The following is a 19,437-nucleotide window of genomic DNA, read 5'->3' on the forward strand; positions in this document are numbered from 1 at the left end:
ATGAATCTTGTCAGTCTTGTTTCCCAGCTTAAAATGCCTCCCTACACCATTAGCAGATAGCGAGAATTATGTCTGCTGAGGCCTTTGCCAGAAGGATGTTCCCTGCCAAAAAGTACTCAGCGGCTGTTGGCAGCTGGCTGTTCTTAGTTAAAAGCATTTTACAGCTTTTTCCTCATGCGATTACTTCAGGTGTTGAAAGAGGCATCTCATAAAGGACAACAGATCTACAGGGCCAGAGTCTGAGAATCAGACAAACACATTTCATAAGAAGCAGTCAATACATCATTTAGTTCTATATTTACATAAGGTGACATATTACTCTTAAAAATGTCAGACTGTGCTGTTTTTATTACATTCATTAGTTTTCTTTGCAATTGGTTTTATGGAAAATGTGATTGTGTAGCCAGTGTTTTGTTTTAGCCTATCTTGCTAAAATGAGACTCAGCAGGGTTTTTCACACTTAGTCAAATAGTCAAAGTTAGTCAACCCTAGGTTCTTCTTTACTCTTTCTTCCATCTTTCTTCACCTTTCACATAGCTCATCATTTACCCCGGGGTTAACAATGAACCCTGGGTATTCACATGGTGTGGTTCTAAACTCCACAGTCTTAAACGCTGCTCATTGATTGGATAAATGCAGCACATGACCTATTTACATTAAGGTTTTAGTGTTGTGCATCTTCATATTATTAATTGCTGACCGCTATCAAGTTTTTCCTGATTAGACCTTTCAAACTCCAAAGGTGTAAAGAAACTCACTTTTTCAGCCCGATTTAACAATGTTTTATGACTGTCAAAGGCATGTGAATATGAGGCACATGATAATTCAGTACATGTTTATTTCTATACCACTTTTACAATGAAGATTGTGTCAAAGCAGCTTAACATATAGAACTTCTAGTAAAAGGAAACTGTGTTAGTCCAGTTTTTATAGTTGACGTTTAGTTTAGTTCAGTTCAGTGTGGTTTTACTTCACTGCTGAATATACACTGAAGAGCAAATTCATTGATGAGCAGCTCTGCAAGTCCCAAACCAAGCAAGCCAGTGGCAACAGTGGCGAAAAGCAAAGCTTTTGCTCCCAATTGAAGAAACAGAAGGAAAAAAACTTGAGAGAAACCAGGCTCAGTTGGGCACGACCATTTCTCCTCTGCCCAGACTTACAGTGCAAAGCTGCAGTCTAGACTCTGGAGGCAGGAGAACGCTGACGACCATCATGGAGAAGCTGCAGGTGACCCAGCTGGTGTTCAGGCTGGCCCATGGCATCAATGCCAAGACTTGTCTGTCTAATGTTCCCCACTCCTCCATGACCGACTTGGCATCTGCTCAGGATACAGCCTGGTCCACGATTATGGATACCTTGGCATCATTTCTTCACAATGTCAGTTGCTAAGCATTTAGCCCTAACATTATAGTCCAAAGTAGGATATAAAGAGGTGTTAAGAGTTTAACGTTCTTTTACCAGGGGTTAAAAGTGGGAATTAGAGCATTTACATACTGGTTACAATCAGCAATGGATTCCAGTTTTGTTGTTTTAAGTGGTACTACCTGTTTGCATGAGATGACCATTCACTATTTAACTTCACGTTAAACATTACTCCAAACATTATTTTTTAATAAACAAAGTTCAGATTGTTAAAATAGGGGGGCAGCACGGTGGCACAATCACCTCACAGCAAGTATGTCACTAGTTTGAGCCCCGGCTGGGTCAGTTGGCGTTTCTGTGTGGAGTTTGCATGTTCTCCCCGCGTTTGCATGGGTGCTTCAGTTTCCCCAGCAAGTCCAAAGACATGTGATGTAGGTGAATTGGGTAAGTTATATTGTCCGCAGTCTATGTGTGTGAATAAGTGTGTTTCCCAGTGATGGGTTGCAGCTGGAAGGGCATCCGCTGCGTAAAACCTAAGTTGGCGGTTCATTCCACTGTGGCGACCCCAGATTAGTAAAGGGGCTAAGCCAAAAATAAAATGATAGAATGATAGACTGAAAGAATAGAAGAATGAATGAATGTTAAAATAGGCTTTTCCCTAATTGTTTGTTGGACCTCGTTGATGTCCTTGTAGAAAGGTCCAGTTTAAAACCGTACACCGACTTATAAAAGAAAGGTGTAGAGCAAGTTGCAACATGAGGCAAAAAGATTTAAAGATTTTATTTTTTAAGTTGTATTTTTAGGATCACCCCCACTTTAAGTCATTTGCATTTGGATTTCATTTGGAGCTAATTCAGCATTAGCATTAACTGTTTATTTTCTTTCCAAAGCAAGCTATTAGCTGCATTACAAACACATTAATAGATTACATGTACTCACATCTAGTGGTACTTGACTAATCTGTTAATGTGTTTTCAGAATTTTCAACTGATGATTTTTCCAGATAGGTCTCCTGGAGACCTGTGAACTCCAAGATACAACATTGTGCAATACAGGCAGAAAAGTGTTTACACAAAGAGAAATCATTTCAGTGTACCTGAAAAAGTTGTTACTGCGACATTAGCATTCAATAGAGAGTTGGCCTGTGTGTGCCTTTAGGGAGAGAGAGAGAGAGAGAGAGAGAGAGAACAGGAAAAGAGGAGGGAGGAAAACAAGAGGGGCTGAGGAGGCACGAGTGGAATTTGCCTTAAAAGGGGTACGATTTAATAGTCCCACAGGCCATCCTGTCACCCCCACCCCCCCCTAACTCCAACTCCATCTCTTATTCTCCTTTGAGAAAAGAAAAAGTTCCACAAGAAAACTGAAAACATGCCGTTTCAAATGGTCTTAGAGAAGCAGAGTTTGAGAGTTTGGCTTTGGGAGGCCTCATCAGGGTAAATCGGCTCTGAAGGGCTGATTCTGTTCACACAGGTTCTCAGTTACACAGCCTAAGCCCAGCAGCTACACATCAACACTGCCAACTTACATACCAGCTCAGCCCAAAGCCCTGCAGTGCTGCGGCTTCCCTCTATTCCCAGCAATGGTTGTTGTGGTCTGATACGCCATTTCATTTCCTGGTGAACAGTCGTGGTTTCAGTTGGCCTGCTCCACAAGAATACTGGGAAAATATGCGAGGAAAAATTAGTGAAATGGATGAGTGAAGTCGAGAGATATTTAGTGTGATCTTAGCATGAGAAACCCCTTTGAGGTCGGAAGATCTGTAAGAGTTGCATGTTCTGCGTTGTGGACACTGGAGACAAACTGTCGCTTCACTTCATTCCAAAGCCATTCTTCAGTCCAGATTCTAACAAAAGATCTTGTTCTTGTTAGATCAAGTGGTGCAATGTGACAGAGAAAATTATTTCAGTATAAAAAGTTTTTAAGTGTTTTTTTTTAATGCTCAGATGCGCAATTACTTAGTTAATCAGAGAGATTGCTTATTGCAGTGTTTCTTATTCTGACTGATTAGATGTCCCGGGTGGTTGCTCATGCATAGCTAAGTCATTGTTTTGGAGTTCTAGTTGGTTGCTAGGGCTTTGCAAAGCTTGGGTATTCTGGTGGTTGCTATGGTCAGGTGATTAACAGAGTTTACATTTACTTTCAGCATTTAGAAGATGAACACTAACCCAGAGCAAGTGGGTTGGTCGGGGTTCCATGCCTTGCCCAAGGGAATCCCCCCAGCCATGGAATTGTGGGTGGAAGAGAGTGTTGGATCACAAGTCAAATTCTGCCCCTGTGTTTTTGAGTGTTTACTAGGCCTATGCTAAGTAATTGCAAGTGTACACTATGAATGAGTGATGGCTTGGGTGGATGATGGGACATTGCAAAAGGGGTTCCGTGCCTTGCCCAAGGGAATCCCCTCAGCCATGGAATTGAGGGTGGAAGAGAGTGTTGGATCACAAGTCAAATTCTTCCGCTGTGTTTTTGAGTGTTTACTAGGCCTATGCTAAGTAATTGCTAGTGTACACTGTGAATGAATGATGGCTTGGGACATTGCAAAATGATTGTTTCACTCTTCTTTGTGGTTGCTAGCGCATTATTTGCTGATTACTTGTGCTGTCTGGGTAGTTGGTAGAACTTTGTGAAGTGATTACCTTGCTGTTCTAAATGTGAACTCACACCTCTGGTGGCTAAAGCGTCAATATAGCTGGAAGTCATTAATTTTCAATGGAAGCCAGCGGCAACAAGCAGCGAGAAGTGGGGCGCCACATTTTCGCTGGTGTGAGCAGAGGAGAGTTGAAATCAAGTCAACTCTATGGTAATGAGCTATGACGCGGTTCAGCGGCAACCAATCGGAATGTAGAAGTCCATTAGATCGCAGACAACACAGTCCTGTGAACTTTGGTACCAACCACAGTTGTTCCAATCTATACGACAGTACGAAACAGTATTGCTGCTTCAGAATATTTCACACATATGGACGTATTGGATAGGTGGAACAAAGCCACAACACATGCAACAACTTGATCTTCTACAGTCAAATGAATTTGATAAAAGGTGTGCAACATTTTCAAACTAGAAAGCATGTTTTTATGCAGGAATGTAAGTGATTTGCTGATATGCGACAGCCCCTTTAAAAACAAGATAGCGAATTTTGACGATCTCGTCGGCAGTGCTGTAAAAGCAGACATCATCGTCAACCGGGCGGCCAGAGCAAACTTTGATACTTTCGTTGCCTGTGGTGTGAACGCATAGTAAGTGGCCCACAGTGGACGCACAATCTATAAGCAAATATAAGGTTATTTAATATAATACTATGTAGATAGCGCTTTATGGTGTTGGTCCCATCCATTTCATCACCGCGGACCGCTCAATGTTTCAACAATTACACAGCAGACCAGGGTTGGTGGGGGCAGGGTTTCGTAGGTTGCCAGGCGATCACCAACCATTTCTCAGAGGCAAAATCATTGCTGTCACTCTGATACAAGTTTTATTTATAGAGAAAAATGCAAAGCACTGCAGTGTTTGGGTATTCTCTGTTTCTCTAAGATAATTCTGAAAAGTTACCTGACTCATGTGCGTCTGAATGGCATGAGCATGTCTTGCCACTAACATGCAAGTCGCGCATCTCCATTGGAAATAACGAACTTGCGTGAATTCTAAAAGACGTGATATGTGAACGGCCCCTAAAAGGCCACCGTCATTTGCGATATCCAGCAGATGATCTTCTTTTTGCACAGACATGCTGGATTCACCTGGTTTGTTGACAAATGGATTGCAGATCCATTCCTTGGCAGTTCGCGGGTCCTTTCCTCACTGGGTCTTTTCAACTTCACAAATAATCTTTCCAAAAACTTTTGTTTCTTACTCATTTTGCTGCTTGTAGGTTCATTTTGACGCTTAAGTGACCGAGATGTAAGTGAGAGAATATGGTCACTTTTCAAAATATAAGATCGTTCAGACTCGAATAATAAATAAAATTGAAATAATTAATGATTTCTTGTGTGACCCCATACCAATTGGCATCCTAGGTTACTTAATGGAATAGTTACTTAAGCGTTAAAAGAACATTCCTTGGGCATTCTGGATTACAAGGGTTTCCTACTGATTGAAAGTGTGTGATTACTACAATTGCATTGCTAGGTAATTTACTATAGCGTTTTGGCTAGTTTCTAAAAAGTTGCTATGTGGTTGCTAGGGTATTCTGGGTTGTAACTAGATTGTACATTTTGATCACTAACATGTTCAAAGTCACTGTAATATCCAAGTCACTAGAAATAGTTAAGGTCCTTTCTTAAATATACGTCTTGATTTTTTCCTACAAGATAAACATTAATCTTTTATATGGGAAAGATCAAACACAACACTCCCCAATAAATTGCATGATTTGAGGTATCGTTGGATGTGCCTCTAATACTAAAAATGAGCAATTAAGGAAGAAAAGTCAACATTCGTTTGTTTATGTTCTGAAAGACAGATCACTTGAGCACAATGGTGTGTGTGTTTCTGGGAAAAGTAGGGGGTGGGGGCTGATATCCTCTTGATGTTGGCTTGTGAGTTGTGTACGTTTGGCTGACCGTACGCAGGCTAAGAGTGCTAATAGACTTTTGATTTAATAGGCATATTCTCACCTTTGTTTACATACGTGTGCTCACGAGAGACAGATGAGTGTGAACTGGCGAACATGTGTGTGTGTTTGAATTAAAGCCAGGAAAAGGGGAAGGGCTTCGAGTGAGCGAACAAAAACAGCTGCCTCTTGTGTGCTCGGGAAACCTCATCCAGAGAGAGGGAGAGAGAAGAGACGGACCAGCAGGGTCCAGGCCTCTATATGGGTTGCGCCTTGAGTGGGGATAGCTGTGGGGACGAACCAGATCCAGTACCCTTGAGAGGGTCTTTAAGGAGGGAGAGAGCAAAATCCAGGGGAAACATGAGGCTGACCAAGGTGAGTGCTTCCCGTATTTGTTTACAGGTGATGAGTTCATGTTTATTTGTATGCTGCAGTGTCGGATGATCAAGTGTCTGCTTGTGATGAAGGAACTGTGTTTGTCTGAATGTCAGTCAAAAGTTTTGCAACTTCTTGTAGCAAGACATGTTACTCCCTTCCAGCGAAGACAGCATCAGATAAGGATGAATTTGCAACTTGTCAAAGTATATTATGCAGTACTACACCTTTGTTTTGCTTTCCTTGATTTTCATATGTTCACTAAAATAGGATAAACATTTTGAAGAAAATATGAGGTATGCTTACTTATGCAGAACTTGGGTATTTGCCAGAGTGTTGCTTGATAAGCTGCTCTGGATAGATGTAAGGGGTACTATGGGGTGTTGCTCAGGTATTCTGCTGCTTTATAGAGTATTTTTAGGGAGTGTTTCAGTGTTTTGTGTGGTTGATAATGTATTTTGAATGATGCCAATTCTCTGAAGACTGATTATGCGATTGTTGAGCAAACAATTTTTTTTGTTTGTTGTTGTGGCTGTTGTTTTTGTTGTTTTTGGTGCTGTATTTTGATGTTTAGTTTGATACTCAGGTGATTGTTTTGGTTGGTTAGATTAGGTAAGTGTTAAGGGTTTGTTTCCCTTGTGTTCTGGGTAAAGGTTGGGGCTTCTAGTGGTTGCTGCTAAGATATTTTATTTGGGTGGTTAAGTTAAGGTTCTTGGTTGTGTGTTCTAAGTAAAGGTTGGGATTTCTAGTGGTTGCTGCTAAGATATTTTGATGGTTACTTTGGTACACCAGTGATAATTAGGTTAAGGTTCTTGGTTGTGTGTTCTACATAAAAGTTTGGGTTTTCTAGTGGTTGCTGCTCAGATATTTTGATGGTTATTTTGGTACACTGGAGATGGTTTGGGTGGTTAGGTTAAGGTTCTTGGTTGTGTGTTCTGGGTAAAGTTTGGGCTTTCTAGTGGTTGCTGCTAAGATAATTTGATGGTTACTTTGGTACACTGGTGATGGTTTGGGTGGATAGGTTTAGGTTCTTGGTTGTGTGTTCTAGGTTAAGGTTGGGGTTTCCAGTGGTTGCTGCTCAGATATTTTATGGTTAATTTGGTACCCAAGTAATGGTTTGGGTGGTTAAGTTAAGGTCCTTGGTTGTGTGTTCTAGATAAAAGTTGGGGTTTCTAGTGGTTGCTGCTTAGATATTTTGATGGTTACTTTGGTACACCAGTGGTGATTAGGTTAAGGTTCTTGGTTGTGTGTTCTGGGTAAAGGTTGGGGTTTCTAGTGGTTGTTGCTAAGATATTTTGATGGTTATTTGGTACACTGGCGATGGTTTGGGTGGTTAGGTTAAGGTTCTTGGTTGTGTGTTCTGGGTAAAGGTTGGGGTTTCTAGTGGTTGTTGCTAAGATATTTTGATGGTTATTTGGTACACTGGCGATGGTTTGGGTGGTTAGGTTAAGGTTCTTGGTTGTGTGTTCTGGGTAAAGGTTTGGGTTTCTAGTGGTTGCTGCTAAGATATATCGATGGTTACTTTGGTACACTGGTGGTGTTTTGGGTGGTTACGTTAAGGTTCATGGTTGTGTTTTGGGTAAAGGTTGGAGTTTCTAGTGGTTGCTGCTAGGATATTTTAATGGTTATTTTGGTACACCGATGTGGTTTGGGTGGTTAGGTTAAGGTTCTTGGTTGGGTGTTCTGGGTAAAAGTTAGGGTTTCTAGTGGTTCCTGGGGTATTAAGATGGTTTCTTTGGTACTCTGGTGCTTGTAAAAGTTTTTGGTGGTTTCTTAAATATTAATACTCCAATATACAAACTGTAAGTCTTTGGAATCCCACCACTTCATGTTTTGTTTTTTTCCTGCACAATGTGAAAACTCTTAGATGATTTAGGTGACATTTAAGATACCAATGTTCTGGATTTGTGAAAATGCTAGATTAACCATTCCAGGTCAGTCAAATTGTGTAAGGATGAGCATTTCGATTCTGAAATAACAATGTCTCTCTGATTGTTGACACTGACAAAGAAGGACTGGAAAACTTGAGGAGGGCTTGATTGTGTGTTTACATGCCTGAGAGTGAAAGTCTATAATGGTCTGGTCCCTGAGGCTGGTTCACGTGCAGTGCAGCGTGGGAACTTCAAGCCCTCTGCATGATGTCACAGAGTTGCAGCTGATCCTGTAAAGCAGGCCTGGGAATCATTATATTTCTCTACACATTTATACAGCCATGCCACTTTCATATTTCACCGCAGATCCATAATCTGTGCCCAAACACATACAAATTTTAGTCTTGTCACTATGGGATTGCAAAAGAGTCCATCCACTGCCCTGTTGATGTTTTAATAGCAAACTTGCATAAGGTTGAGGTTTCTTTTGAATGCTTCCTCCTACAACTATAACCATAATATTTGTTTTTACAGACATTTTTGATTTTAATACAAGCCCAGTTTCTTTTCTTTTTCTGTGGCTGCAGAGTTTAATGGTAATACTCCTAAATCAGTATATGATCATGTCACGTAGAAACATTTTTGGTCTGCTGATGGGATTATAATGAAACACTGTCTCATGCAAGCATATAACCCATTTATGATGCTATAGTTACCCAATCTGACATATAACTGTTGTTTTTTAGTTCCCAGTGGAACAAGATAATGCTTCCTAGATCAACTTTTGCAGGATCTGAACTTACGACCCCTCAGATCTTTAACTTCACTCTGCACCCATGCAATCATTGCAGATTGAATTATGAGTTGCCCTTGGCTATTTACTGTTTTTGTTTAACAAATAGAGGCTTTAGCTTGTCAGAATCTTACCCTCACTGAGCTGCTATTGTCTTAGCGTGACAAACAGCAAGCCTTCACTCCTGTCTCTGTCTTGTAAGTCTCCAGGCTGTTTTGCATTGTGTCATTCTTTGTCTCTAAGGGACAGCTGTACTCCGGGATGTTCACTGTTTTTGACATGGACCTTGGGATGGTGCATATGATCTTTGGGATGTCTAGGAATTGTACATTTTCTATTTTTATTTTAAGTTGTTAAAAAAAAAATTCCCTGTCTTGTTTTGTTTTGTCCTGTTATTAAAGGGTCACAAAACACCAAAACACATTTTCTGAGATGTTGACAGACATATATATAGTTAATTTTGCTAAAACATTATTAGAATACATATACTTCACTGAAGAGTGAAAATTGGTTGTTTTTGCGTTGTTTCGAGCAAATTCGTTCTTCCAATTTGAAAGGAAATTTTGAAGCCACATCACGGAGATGAGATCTTTGTGTATATTCTGGAGTGGAGACTGGATGTCAGTACTGGCCAGTACAAAGAAATGTCATTGAGTTTTCAGCACATCTGTTCATTAATTCATGAGAAAGACTTGGTTCAAACCAATCAGCGCGCTCTATTGTGAATGAGATGCAACTTCATTAACATGCATGATATAGCTTTGACGACTCTTTTTCCTGTTACAGTGTTCAGAGAGATGCCACGTTGCCAACCGTAATTCAGAGACATGGTTCTACAGTGTTGCGTTTTTAAATGTGCCACAACAAAGGTTTTGTATCCATTTGCTCATGATGTAGGCGCAGCTTGCGTGTGGGCCCAGCAGTTGGATTACAGTGGACTGCTACCACGCGACACAATTTAATTTCTAAATTTTTTACCTCAGCTTTTCGAATCTGAAAGTTTTTTCCACTCGTCTTCTTTTAAAAAAAGACGCAGTTCCAGTTGGTGTTGATTGTCCTGTCTCTACAGATTTGGTAAGTGTGCGATCAATGTTTGTTGTTTTTGTTTCTCCAGATGGCAAACTTAGTTAGTATATTCAGCAGTACATAGTCACTTATTTTATTTATAATTTAAATCTTTTTACGCATTTTCCAAAAGTTGCTCAATGTTTTTCTCTAATGCTGAGGTTATATTTTGTTAGATTTTTTTGTTGTTCTTGGTTTAATTAGGATATTTTTGAAAAATGTGTTTTTGTTAAAAATGCTTTTTGTCTACATTTTTGACTAGGTCCCATGACTGCGGCACAAAGCAAAAGGAAAAAAAAGCTTAATTTGTCTATAAAAAGTCCATCTTAGTTTGGGGTGATACAGTGGAGCTGTGGGGCGCATGTTTGCCTTACAACAAGAAGGTCGCTGGTTACACATAGTGTATGTGTGTGCATGAATGTGCATTAGTTGGCATTTCTGTGTGTAGTTTGTATGTTCTCCTCGTGTTCGCGAGGGTTTCTTCCGAGTGCTCCGGTTTCCCCCACAAGTCCAAAGACGTGCTATAGGTTAATTGGGTAGGCTAAATTGTCCGTAGTGTATGTGTGTAAATGAGTGTGCATGGATGTTTTCCAGTGATAGGTTGTGGCTGGAAAGGCATTCGCTGCATAAAACATATGCTGGATAAGTTGGCGGTTATTCCGCTGTGGCAACCCTGGATTAATAAAGGGATTAGGCCAAAAAGAAAATGAATGAATGTATGAATGAATAAATCTCAGTTTGGACAACAGGGCAAAGGGGGGGGGGGGTGTTTTTAAACATAAATGTATTAGTGTGGCCAACAAATTTTTAGTGATGTTGATTTTTGCCTTTAGTAATAACTAGAAAACTGTCATGAGCTATCAAATCTGAGTTTGCTTTGTTTTCTGCAATCTAAAAAACACAGCTGTTCTCAAACTATGATCTTTGTTTATCTTTGCTCTTTGGGACTTATGGTATATTCCTAGAATATCCATGGAATGACAGAAACTTTACCAAGTGCTACTTTACTGCAGCCATAATCCACAGGCATCCACTATAAACACCACACAGGAAAACGCCTGGTCAATGTATAAATAGGTTCTGTTTCTCCCACAGCACGACACACACACACACACACAAACACGGAACACACACACACATGCATGCTGCTTGTGTAAAACTCATTCAGGGCATAAACATATTTTCATTTTCTTTTCCACTGATCGCAGCATGCACATGAATATTAAAATATCAACACAAACATGCCTAAAAGTTTGTGATCTGGATTTGAATAAAGAATGCACTCAAAAAAAAACTTGGTTGTTTTAATTCAATTCTGTTCTTCTTTATTTCTATGCCGCTTTTACAATGTAGATTGTGTGAAAGCAGCTTAACACAGACGCTCTAGCAGGCACGTGCACACATAGGGGTTAACCTGTGCAGTGCACATGCCCTTTTTAGTCTTGGATAGAAAGTGCCCTTCCAAAATGATCAAAAGTGCCCCCGTGACACATACCGCCGTTCAGTAGGCACGCGACAACACCGCTCTTGAGTACGCGCGCTCCCCCCCCCCCACGCTTTACAGCACACGAGTGAAAACACAGCTGATCAGAACATCAGAACGCGCGCAACAACACCGCTCTTCAGTGCGCGCGCGACGACGACAACAACAACAACACCCCCCCTTCCCCCCGCTCTTCAAAAATTTGTCCTGTACATGCCCTTTGGAGAGTCTCTGCACAGGCCTGCGCTCTAGTTAACTGAAATTGTGTCGGTCCAGTTTTCAGAAGTTGAATTTCAGTTTAGTTCATTTGTGGTTTAATTTTCACTGTTGAAAGTCTAAACACTGAGGAGCAAATTCATCAATGAGCAGCTCCACAAGTCCCAAACCAAGCAAGCCAGTGGCGGCAGTGGCGAGCAACAAAACTTAACCAAATGACGAAAGTGAAGGAAAAAAAACCTTTAGAGAAACCATTTTCCTCTGGCCAAACTTCTTGTTCAAAGCTGCAGTCTAGGCACTGGAGGCTGGAGAACACTAGAGGTCCATTGTGGAGAAGCTGCAGGTGAGAGTAGGTCACCGGCAAGTTTTCAGGCTGGCCCACAGGATCAATACGGAAACTCATCTGTCACTGACGTTTTTCAGAAATCAGTTTAATGCTCTCCACTCCTCCATGATCACCACTGGTCTAGGATTATGGAGACCTCGGGAAAAGAAAAAAACATACTTACATAAGCGTAGATGCCTTTCAAGTTATAATGTCATTTGGGAAGTATTCCTGGCTCCAGTTGCCCTAAATAATGCAGACTAACAATCCTTTAGAGCAGGAGTGTACAAACTCAGTCCTGAAGGGCTGGTGTCCTGGAGAGTTTAGCTCCAACCCAAATCAAACACACCTGAGGCAGCTAATCAAGCTCTACTTCATATACTAGAAACTTCCTGGCAGGTGAGTTGAAGCAAGTTGGAGTTAAACTAGGCAGGACACCAGCCCTCTAGAACCGAGTTTGGACACCCCTGTTTTAGAGGATTTGTATTTCAAAAACAGTTGTAAGATAATTAAAATGAATCCAACTATACTGTCATTAATTTTAAAAGAACGGCTGATTTGTCAAGAGAATTTGATTGTGTTTTTACCTAACTTTGAGGCAAAAATGGACAACTTAACTTTTGGATTTTTTTTAAATTACATTTTTAATGCAATTCAGCCAACAAAACAAAACTATCTTCAGGGGGAGGCACAAATGAATTGTTTTATGTTTGATCCACTTAAATTTGTAAAAACGATTAAGTCAACCTAATACATTTGTGTTGAGACAACATGAAGGAATTTTGTAGATACCAACATTTTTAACAGTGCTGGACCCCCAAGTAACCGTTAAAGTTTATTAGTATAGCACTTTTTAAAATAATTATCATTTCAAAGCAGCTTTACAAAAGGTGCACGTTGTTACGTTATTACATTACAGACAGGAAAAGTTAAGCTTTTGTGTATTGGGTGGACAGTATATATATAATATACATGGTTAACCTGCAGTTCTATAATATAAAGTGTCCTTTTCAAAAAAGTGATGTGTAAAATACATAACCACATGTCGACATGTTGTTAATCTTATTGGCTGCTATCCGACTTGCATTGTGCTGGTGATTTTGCACATTGACACTGTAGTTTCAGAAGCATTCTGATTTGCTATCATACGTTGATCTCGAATAAAGTGCATCAATGCACATTAGGGTGTTACTCTGACAGGATGTGTCGTCGTAAAAGAACATGCGAAAAATAATGTTCACAGGGAGAAATGTGAACTGGAAGCACTTGAAAGGAAAAGGAAAGCCATCTCTGTCCTTTTAATGCCACTTCATCAAAGCGCGAGGGTTCTGGGGTCACAAAAACAAAGCCCTGAAATCTCTCTCTGCACTCTGTTTGCTTTGCTTCAGCATTGGGGAATCGTGCCCTGACTTCTGACCGCTGCAGTGTGTGGAGCACTGTAAATGTTTTGGGAGCGAGTTGGGAAATGGGCAGAGAATGAGAGGAGGGATATGATTCAGCGTTTTATAAAACAAGTAAAAATCTGTGTAAATATTGGGTGCTGCTTCAAATAGGGGATTTAATAGGGCGTTTACATGATACTGTTTAAAAAAAAAAAACGGTCTTTCACGGTGCAAATGTTTGAAAAATATACCATTATTGTAAACTACAAAAATGCAACTTTGAGATAGATTTTCAGGCTTCTCCAGGAACTACTTCGTGACAGAGCTTTGAGCACTTAAAATACATTTTGAAGTTCCTAGATTACTCAACCGGGTATTTGAAGCAGCTTTACTTACTTTTTACAGTGTATAGGCAAGATTGCAAGCTAAGCTATACAAGACAATATGTGCACATTGCTAAATTACTAATCATTATAACACAATTTTTCTTGTTTTGGTGGATCTACGTGAACAGGGGTCATTCTTACAACATTGTCAATGTTTACCTATACCCTTTTATTCCTAGGCGGAGGGTGAACAAACTCCAGGCTAAGATATGCACTGCCCTTTAATGTATTTAAAAAGATTTGTGACCGACAAAGGAGAGGTTTCAACAAATGACGATTATATTCATCACGCACATTAAATTATTTTATAATCTAACCCACTATATAATTATCTATATAATAATAAATATAATACATATATTATGTTATATTATATTATATTATATTATGCTGTATTTTATTATATTTTATTATATTGTTATATTATATTATATTATATTATATTATATTATATTATATTATGCTGTATTTTATTATGTTAATTATATTATATTGTTATATTATATTATGCTGTATTTTATTATATTATATTATATAATATTATATTATATTATATTATATTATATTATATTATACATTCATTTTCTTGTCGGCTTAGTCCCTTTATTAATCCGGGGTCGCCACAGCGGAATGAACCGCCAACTTATCCAGCAAGTTTTTAAGCAGCGGATGCCCTTCCAGCCGCAACCCATCTCTGGGAAACATACACATATTCACACACACACTCATACACTACGGACACTCAGCCTACCCAATTCACCGCATGTCTTTGGACTGTGGGGGAAACCAGAGCACCCAGAGGAAACCCATGCGAAGGCAGGGAGAACATGCAAACTCCACACAGAAACGCCAACTGAGCCGAGGTTCGACCCAGCGACCTTCTTGCAGTGAGGTGACAGCACTACCTACTGCGCCAATGCCTCGCATATTATATTATATTATATTATATTATATTATATTATATTATATTATATTATATTATATTATATTATATTATATTATATTATATTATAATGGTAGCCTCCCTCTAACTAACAAAAATGTGTTTTGGCATGACAGTACAATATAAATACTAGCCACTGGTCTACCTTATGCAGTTGACCTAAATAGGGTGGTCAAAACCTTAATGCCTACTCTTAAACTAAGTGTATAATAGCTAGTTTATTATATTTATGATCTCTGGTAATATAGTAATTGATTTAACAAGTGACAGTTTTGAGTATCCAACCCTTTTGCAAAAATGTGTCAAGAATCCAAAATCATTCACTTTGACGTCTTTTAAGTTATCAAAAATGTCAATGCCTAAAATATAATTCACAAATGCCCTTTTGCAGGTTGTATTGTTTAACATTTATGCTAACAGAAAATGCATACAAATCTTCACCGTAGAATTATAAGGTTACCTGAGATTTTTGTCAAAATTGAGTCATTGATTTATTCTTATTAAATGACAACTTATTTAGATTATGGGATGTTGTTTTATAAGTTTTTCACATTTTAACAAATGTTATACAAATACTGTTTGCTATATGGAATGCAAAAACTTAGAAGCTCAATATCTCAAAATCAATCAGAACGCAGATAGAACCTCATAATTCCAAGGTGATGAAATATTAAATCTAATATTGAATTTTAGCATAAACTTATTACATTTTTACAATGAGAGTTAAATAAAATAACCAGCACATTTATGCTGTTTTTAATCTTTGATCCTACTAATTAAATCATAAACAAGCCTTGAGCAACAAAATAAAACAGTCACAATAATTTGTAAACTCATGTAAAAATACTAAACTATATCCTGCATTTCCACCATAAAAAATCAATTTAAACAATACTTAAACAATAACTAAATGCACTACAGAATACACTGGCGAGGCAGTGGCGCAGTAGGTAGTGCTGTCGCCTCACAGCAAGAAGGTCGCTGGTTTGAACCTCGCCTCAGTTGGCGTTTCTGTGTGGAGTTGTATGTTCTCCCTGCCTTTGCGTGGGTTTGCTCCGGTTTTCCCCACAGTCCAAAGACATGCGGTACAGGTGAATTGGGTTGGCTAAGTTGTCCATTGTGTATGTGTGTGTGGATGTTTCCCAGAGATGGGTTGTGGCTGGAAGGGCATCTGCTGCGTAAAAACTTGCTGGATAAGTTGGTGGTTCATTCCGCTGTGGCAACCCCAGATTAATAAAGGGACTAAGCCGACAAGAAAATGAATGACAGAATATTATGTTTTCACACACACACACACTATAATTGCATGTAAACGCTACTCTTGAGTATTCTTAAAAGGGCAACTTTTTAGTCCTACTTTGAATAACATTTACAACAGATCCTTTTACTCTACTTTTGGGCAAGTAATGGTACTTTTACTTTGGTATATTTTTTAGTACTCTTTCCACCACTGTTTCTTGGTAGTATGTTTGATAAGTGCACAATTAACAGTGTTTATTTTTCTGATTATTTTCTAAAAGTCCACAGAAGTGCACCCTCTCATGCCTATCGCCTGTTTCTCTCGCGTCTTCATATTTTGTCTTCCTCCATCTTTTTCTCATCTTCTTCAGCTTATTTGACTCCCACTACCCACGAAAATTCACTTCAGTCCCTTCCTCACAATCCTCTCTCTCCCTCTCATATATATATATATAGATCTCTCTCTCCCTTCACAGCTGTATTTAATCAGCTCTTGGCTCTCTCATACCCAGTCATTCCTGTGCTCAACCCTCCCTCCGTTTCCTCTAACTGCATGTTTTCATCTCTCTCTCTCTCTCTCTCTCTCTCTCTCTCTCTCTCTCTCTCTCTCTCTCTCAGCATCCTCCTCTTTTTTTTCTTTTTAATAATGTTTGTGTTCTCCCTCAAACATTCCTTCCAAAACTGTTGGTCAACATTACATCACCGCGCAGCAAGTATGTGTTTCACTGCAGCGCATTCATTTGAGAAGGGCCTGAAATGTAAAGCAGTCAGTGTGTTGACTTCGCCACAGGTGTTTCTAAATATCCGGGCCTTCCTGTTTTGTCATTTGGAGTGATTTTAGGAGCTGTGGTAACACAAGTCTCTCCTGTGTGTGACAGGAACACGGCTGCATTGAAACACAGATGATTATCCCCCTCCTCAGCTGGAGGTGCAATGAGTAATGGATGATACTCCACAACACCCTGCTTCATGGCTCAATTTTTTTGTCTTCATGACTGTTGCATCATACTTTAAATATAAGATTTTTGCATTTCATGTTGCTTTTTGATGTAAAACTTACAAAATACTCCTGTAGTAGACATAGTTTTGAAGTTTGGGTGTTATGCTTACTCAAAACTGTCTACTCAGGAGTAAGATTTAACTAAGATTTAACCCTTGTGTGCTGTTGGGGATGTTTTTATCCACTCTGGGGTGATTTTGAGTCTTAATTTGGCCATAACTTTCTCCGTGTTACAGTAAATGGAATGATTTTTGATGACAACTTTTAATTTGACACGTTTTGGGAAAATTATTTGAAATTTATCAATCAACAATCAACAAAATCAACAATACACGCAAATATACTACTCTTTCTTTATGTTTGGTTGCTGTTTGACATCCATACTCGTGCATTTTTGATTGTTGGTGTTTTTTCCTGTTGGAAAGAGGTAAATTTACAAATTTTTACTGTTGATCATCAGTTACAGTACAAAAAAAGCTTAAGGTTAAACCCAACAGTCAACTTTATCCAATGAAATGAGTTTCGTTAACTCAAAATTGACTGAAAGTTGATTCTACTCATTTGAAAAGTTTTGAACTCAGTGTTGAAGGTAATGAATTAATTAAATACCTCACTACTTCAACCTAAATGGAATAAGATCACAGTACTCATATAGATTTTTTTAATAGTTTTTTTTACTGACATGGTCTGTAGCAATTGTTTTCCTCAAACAGTTTGAGTTGCCTTAACTTATTGTGTTTTACAGTACTCAGTTGGTTTGAGTTCTCTTCTTTTATTGGGTTTTACTGTGCTCAAATCGCTTCATTTACTCAAATGGATTAAGTTCACAGCACTCATTAGGATTAGTTTTTGAACTTAAATGGTTTGTTGCAATCGGTTTCATCAAATGGTTTGAGTTACCTTGAATTTTGTGGTTTTACAGAGTAGTTTCTGCCTTCTATATGGAGTATGTGTGTGAGAGAGACCTTTGCACACTAATCTGGATATTCATTCATTCATTTTCTCGTCGGCTTAGTCCCTTTATTAATCTGGGGTCGATACAGTGGAATGAACCGCCAACTTATCCAGTACATTTTTACGCAGCGGATGCCCTTCCAGCCGCAACCCATCTCTGGAAAACATCCACACACACTTATTCACACAGACACTCATCCACTACGGACAATTTAGCCTACCCAATTCACATGTACAACATGTCTTTGGACTGTGGGGGAAACCGGAGCACACGGAGGAAACCCACACAGGGAGAACATGCAAACTCCACACAGAAACGTCAACTGAGCCGAGGCTCGAACCAGCGACGCAGCAACCTTCTTGCTGTGAGGCGACAGCACTACCTACTGCGCCACTGCGTCGCCTTCTAATATAGATATGTCTGAGAAAATCAAAATAAGCAGCTTTCAGAACATAGTAAAAATAGTAAATGTGTTCTTGCACACGAACTATAATTTGTTGTTAAAAAACGCCATATAAAAGCCACAAACTTTTAAACCAGGCCTATCTAAATGGTTAATGTCGCAAACTGATGATCAACAGTAAAAATTACACATTTAACCTCCTCCCAACAAGGAAAACCACAAAGAAAAACAATCAAGAATGCATAATTATATGGTGTCATGGCCTTGCAATCAAAAAATGTCATTATAATGGAGGTCAATGGGGCGAAAACAGCTACAAACATATCAAAAGGGTAATCAATCTGAACAGTACAGTATACAGGGCTTAAAGATATAGTTCACCCAAAAGTTTTATTGTAATCATGAGTGGTTGCAAAATATTTTCAAAAATATTTTGAAGAAAGCAGAAAACCTGTCACCATTGAGTGCCATAGTAGGAACAACAAATACTATGGAAGTCAGTGGTTAGAGGTTTTCAGTAGGGCTACATGATTAATCGTGTAAAGATATCCAGTTAATCCAGCATTTCTATGATTCAGCCAATATTTTATATTTTCAAGGTCAAGAGAGAAGCATAAAGGCAGTCACACAAGTCTTTTTTATATACAGCGCGTTGACTCCAGAATGCACAAAAGAAATTTAAAACATGAAAGTAGACACTAAAAGGCATTTGTATGCTTCCTAGATCTTCACAATCACTTTTGTAAACTTGAAGGGATAGTTTATCCAACAATTTTAAAAGTATATATTCAGAAGATTGTTGGAAACCTGACATTTTCTAAAAATTCCTGCTTTTTTATACAGAACAATGTGTTCAAAGAAATGAAAGAAAGAAAACAGAAAACTTGTGTTTCACAAGTGTTTTCCATTCATTTATAGTAAATTGTATTATGAGACCTTGAACTCTGCTTTGTCGACTTTTGATGTTGAAAATTCATCTTTACAGTATAACAAAGTGACTTTTACTGACATTTTAGAAAATTGAAAAAATATAATGTATAAGTAATATTATATAGAGAAAAATGTCTGTGAATAGAAAATTTTATGACAGTTA

At 38.8% G+C, this 19,437-nt stretch overlaps 1 protein-coding gene across 6 annotated transcripts in view; it reads left to right on the plus strand.

Moving 5' to 3' along the window:
* The first annotated feature begins 6,107 nt into the window (after positions 1-6,107).
* Positions 6,108-19,437, plus strand: part of tns2a (tensin 2a) — a 117,509-nt gene continuing 104,179 nt past the window's right edge. For all 6 annotated transcript variants that reach the window (XM_087306606.1, XM_087306609.1, XM_087306603.1 and 3 more), the window contains exon 1: positions 6,108-6,283. Coding sequence is in view for 4 of the 6 variants with exons in the window: in XM_087306603.1 (XP_087162729.1) it covers positions 6,170-6,283 (114 nt within the window). In the remaining 2 variants the exon portion in view is untranslated. The remainder of the gene's footprint in view (positions 6,284-19,437) is intronic.

The sequence above is a fragment of the Danio rerio genome, chromosome 23 (genome assembly GCF_052040795.2).
Source record: "Danio rerio strain M-AB ecotype USA chromosome 23, GRCz13ab, whole genome shotgun sequence".
Lineage (NCBI taxonomy): Eukaryota > Metazoa > Chordata > Actinopteri > Cypriniformes > Danionidae > Danio > Danio rerio.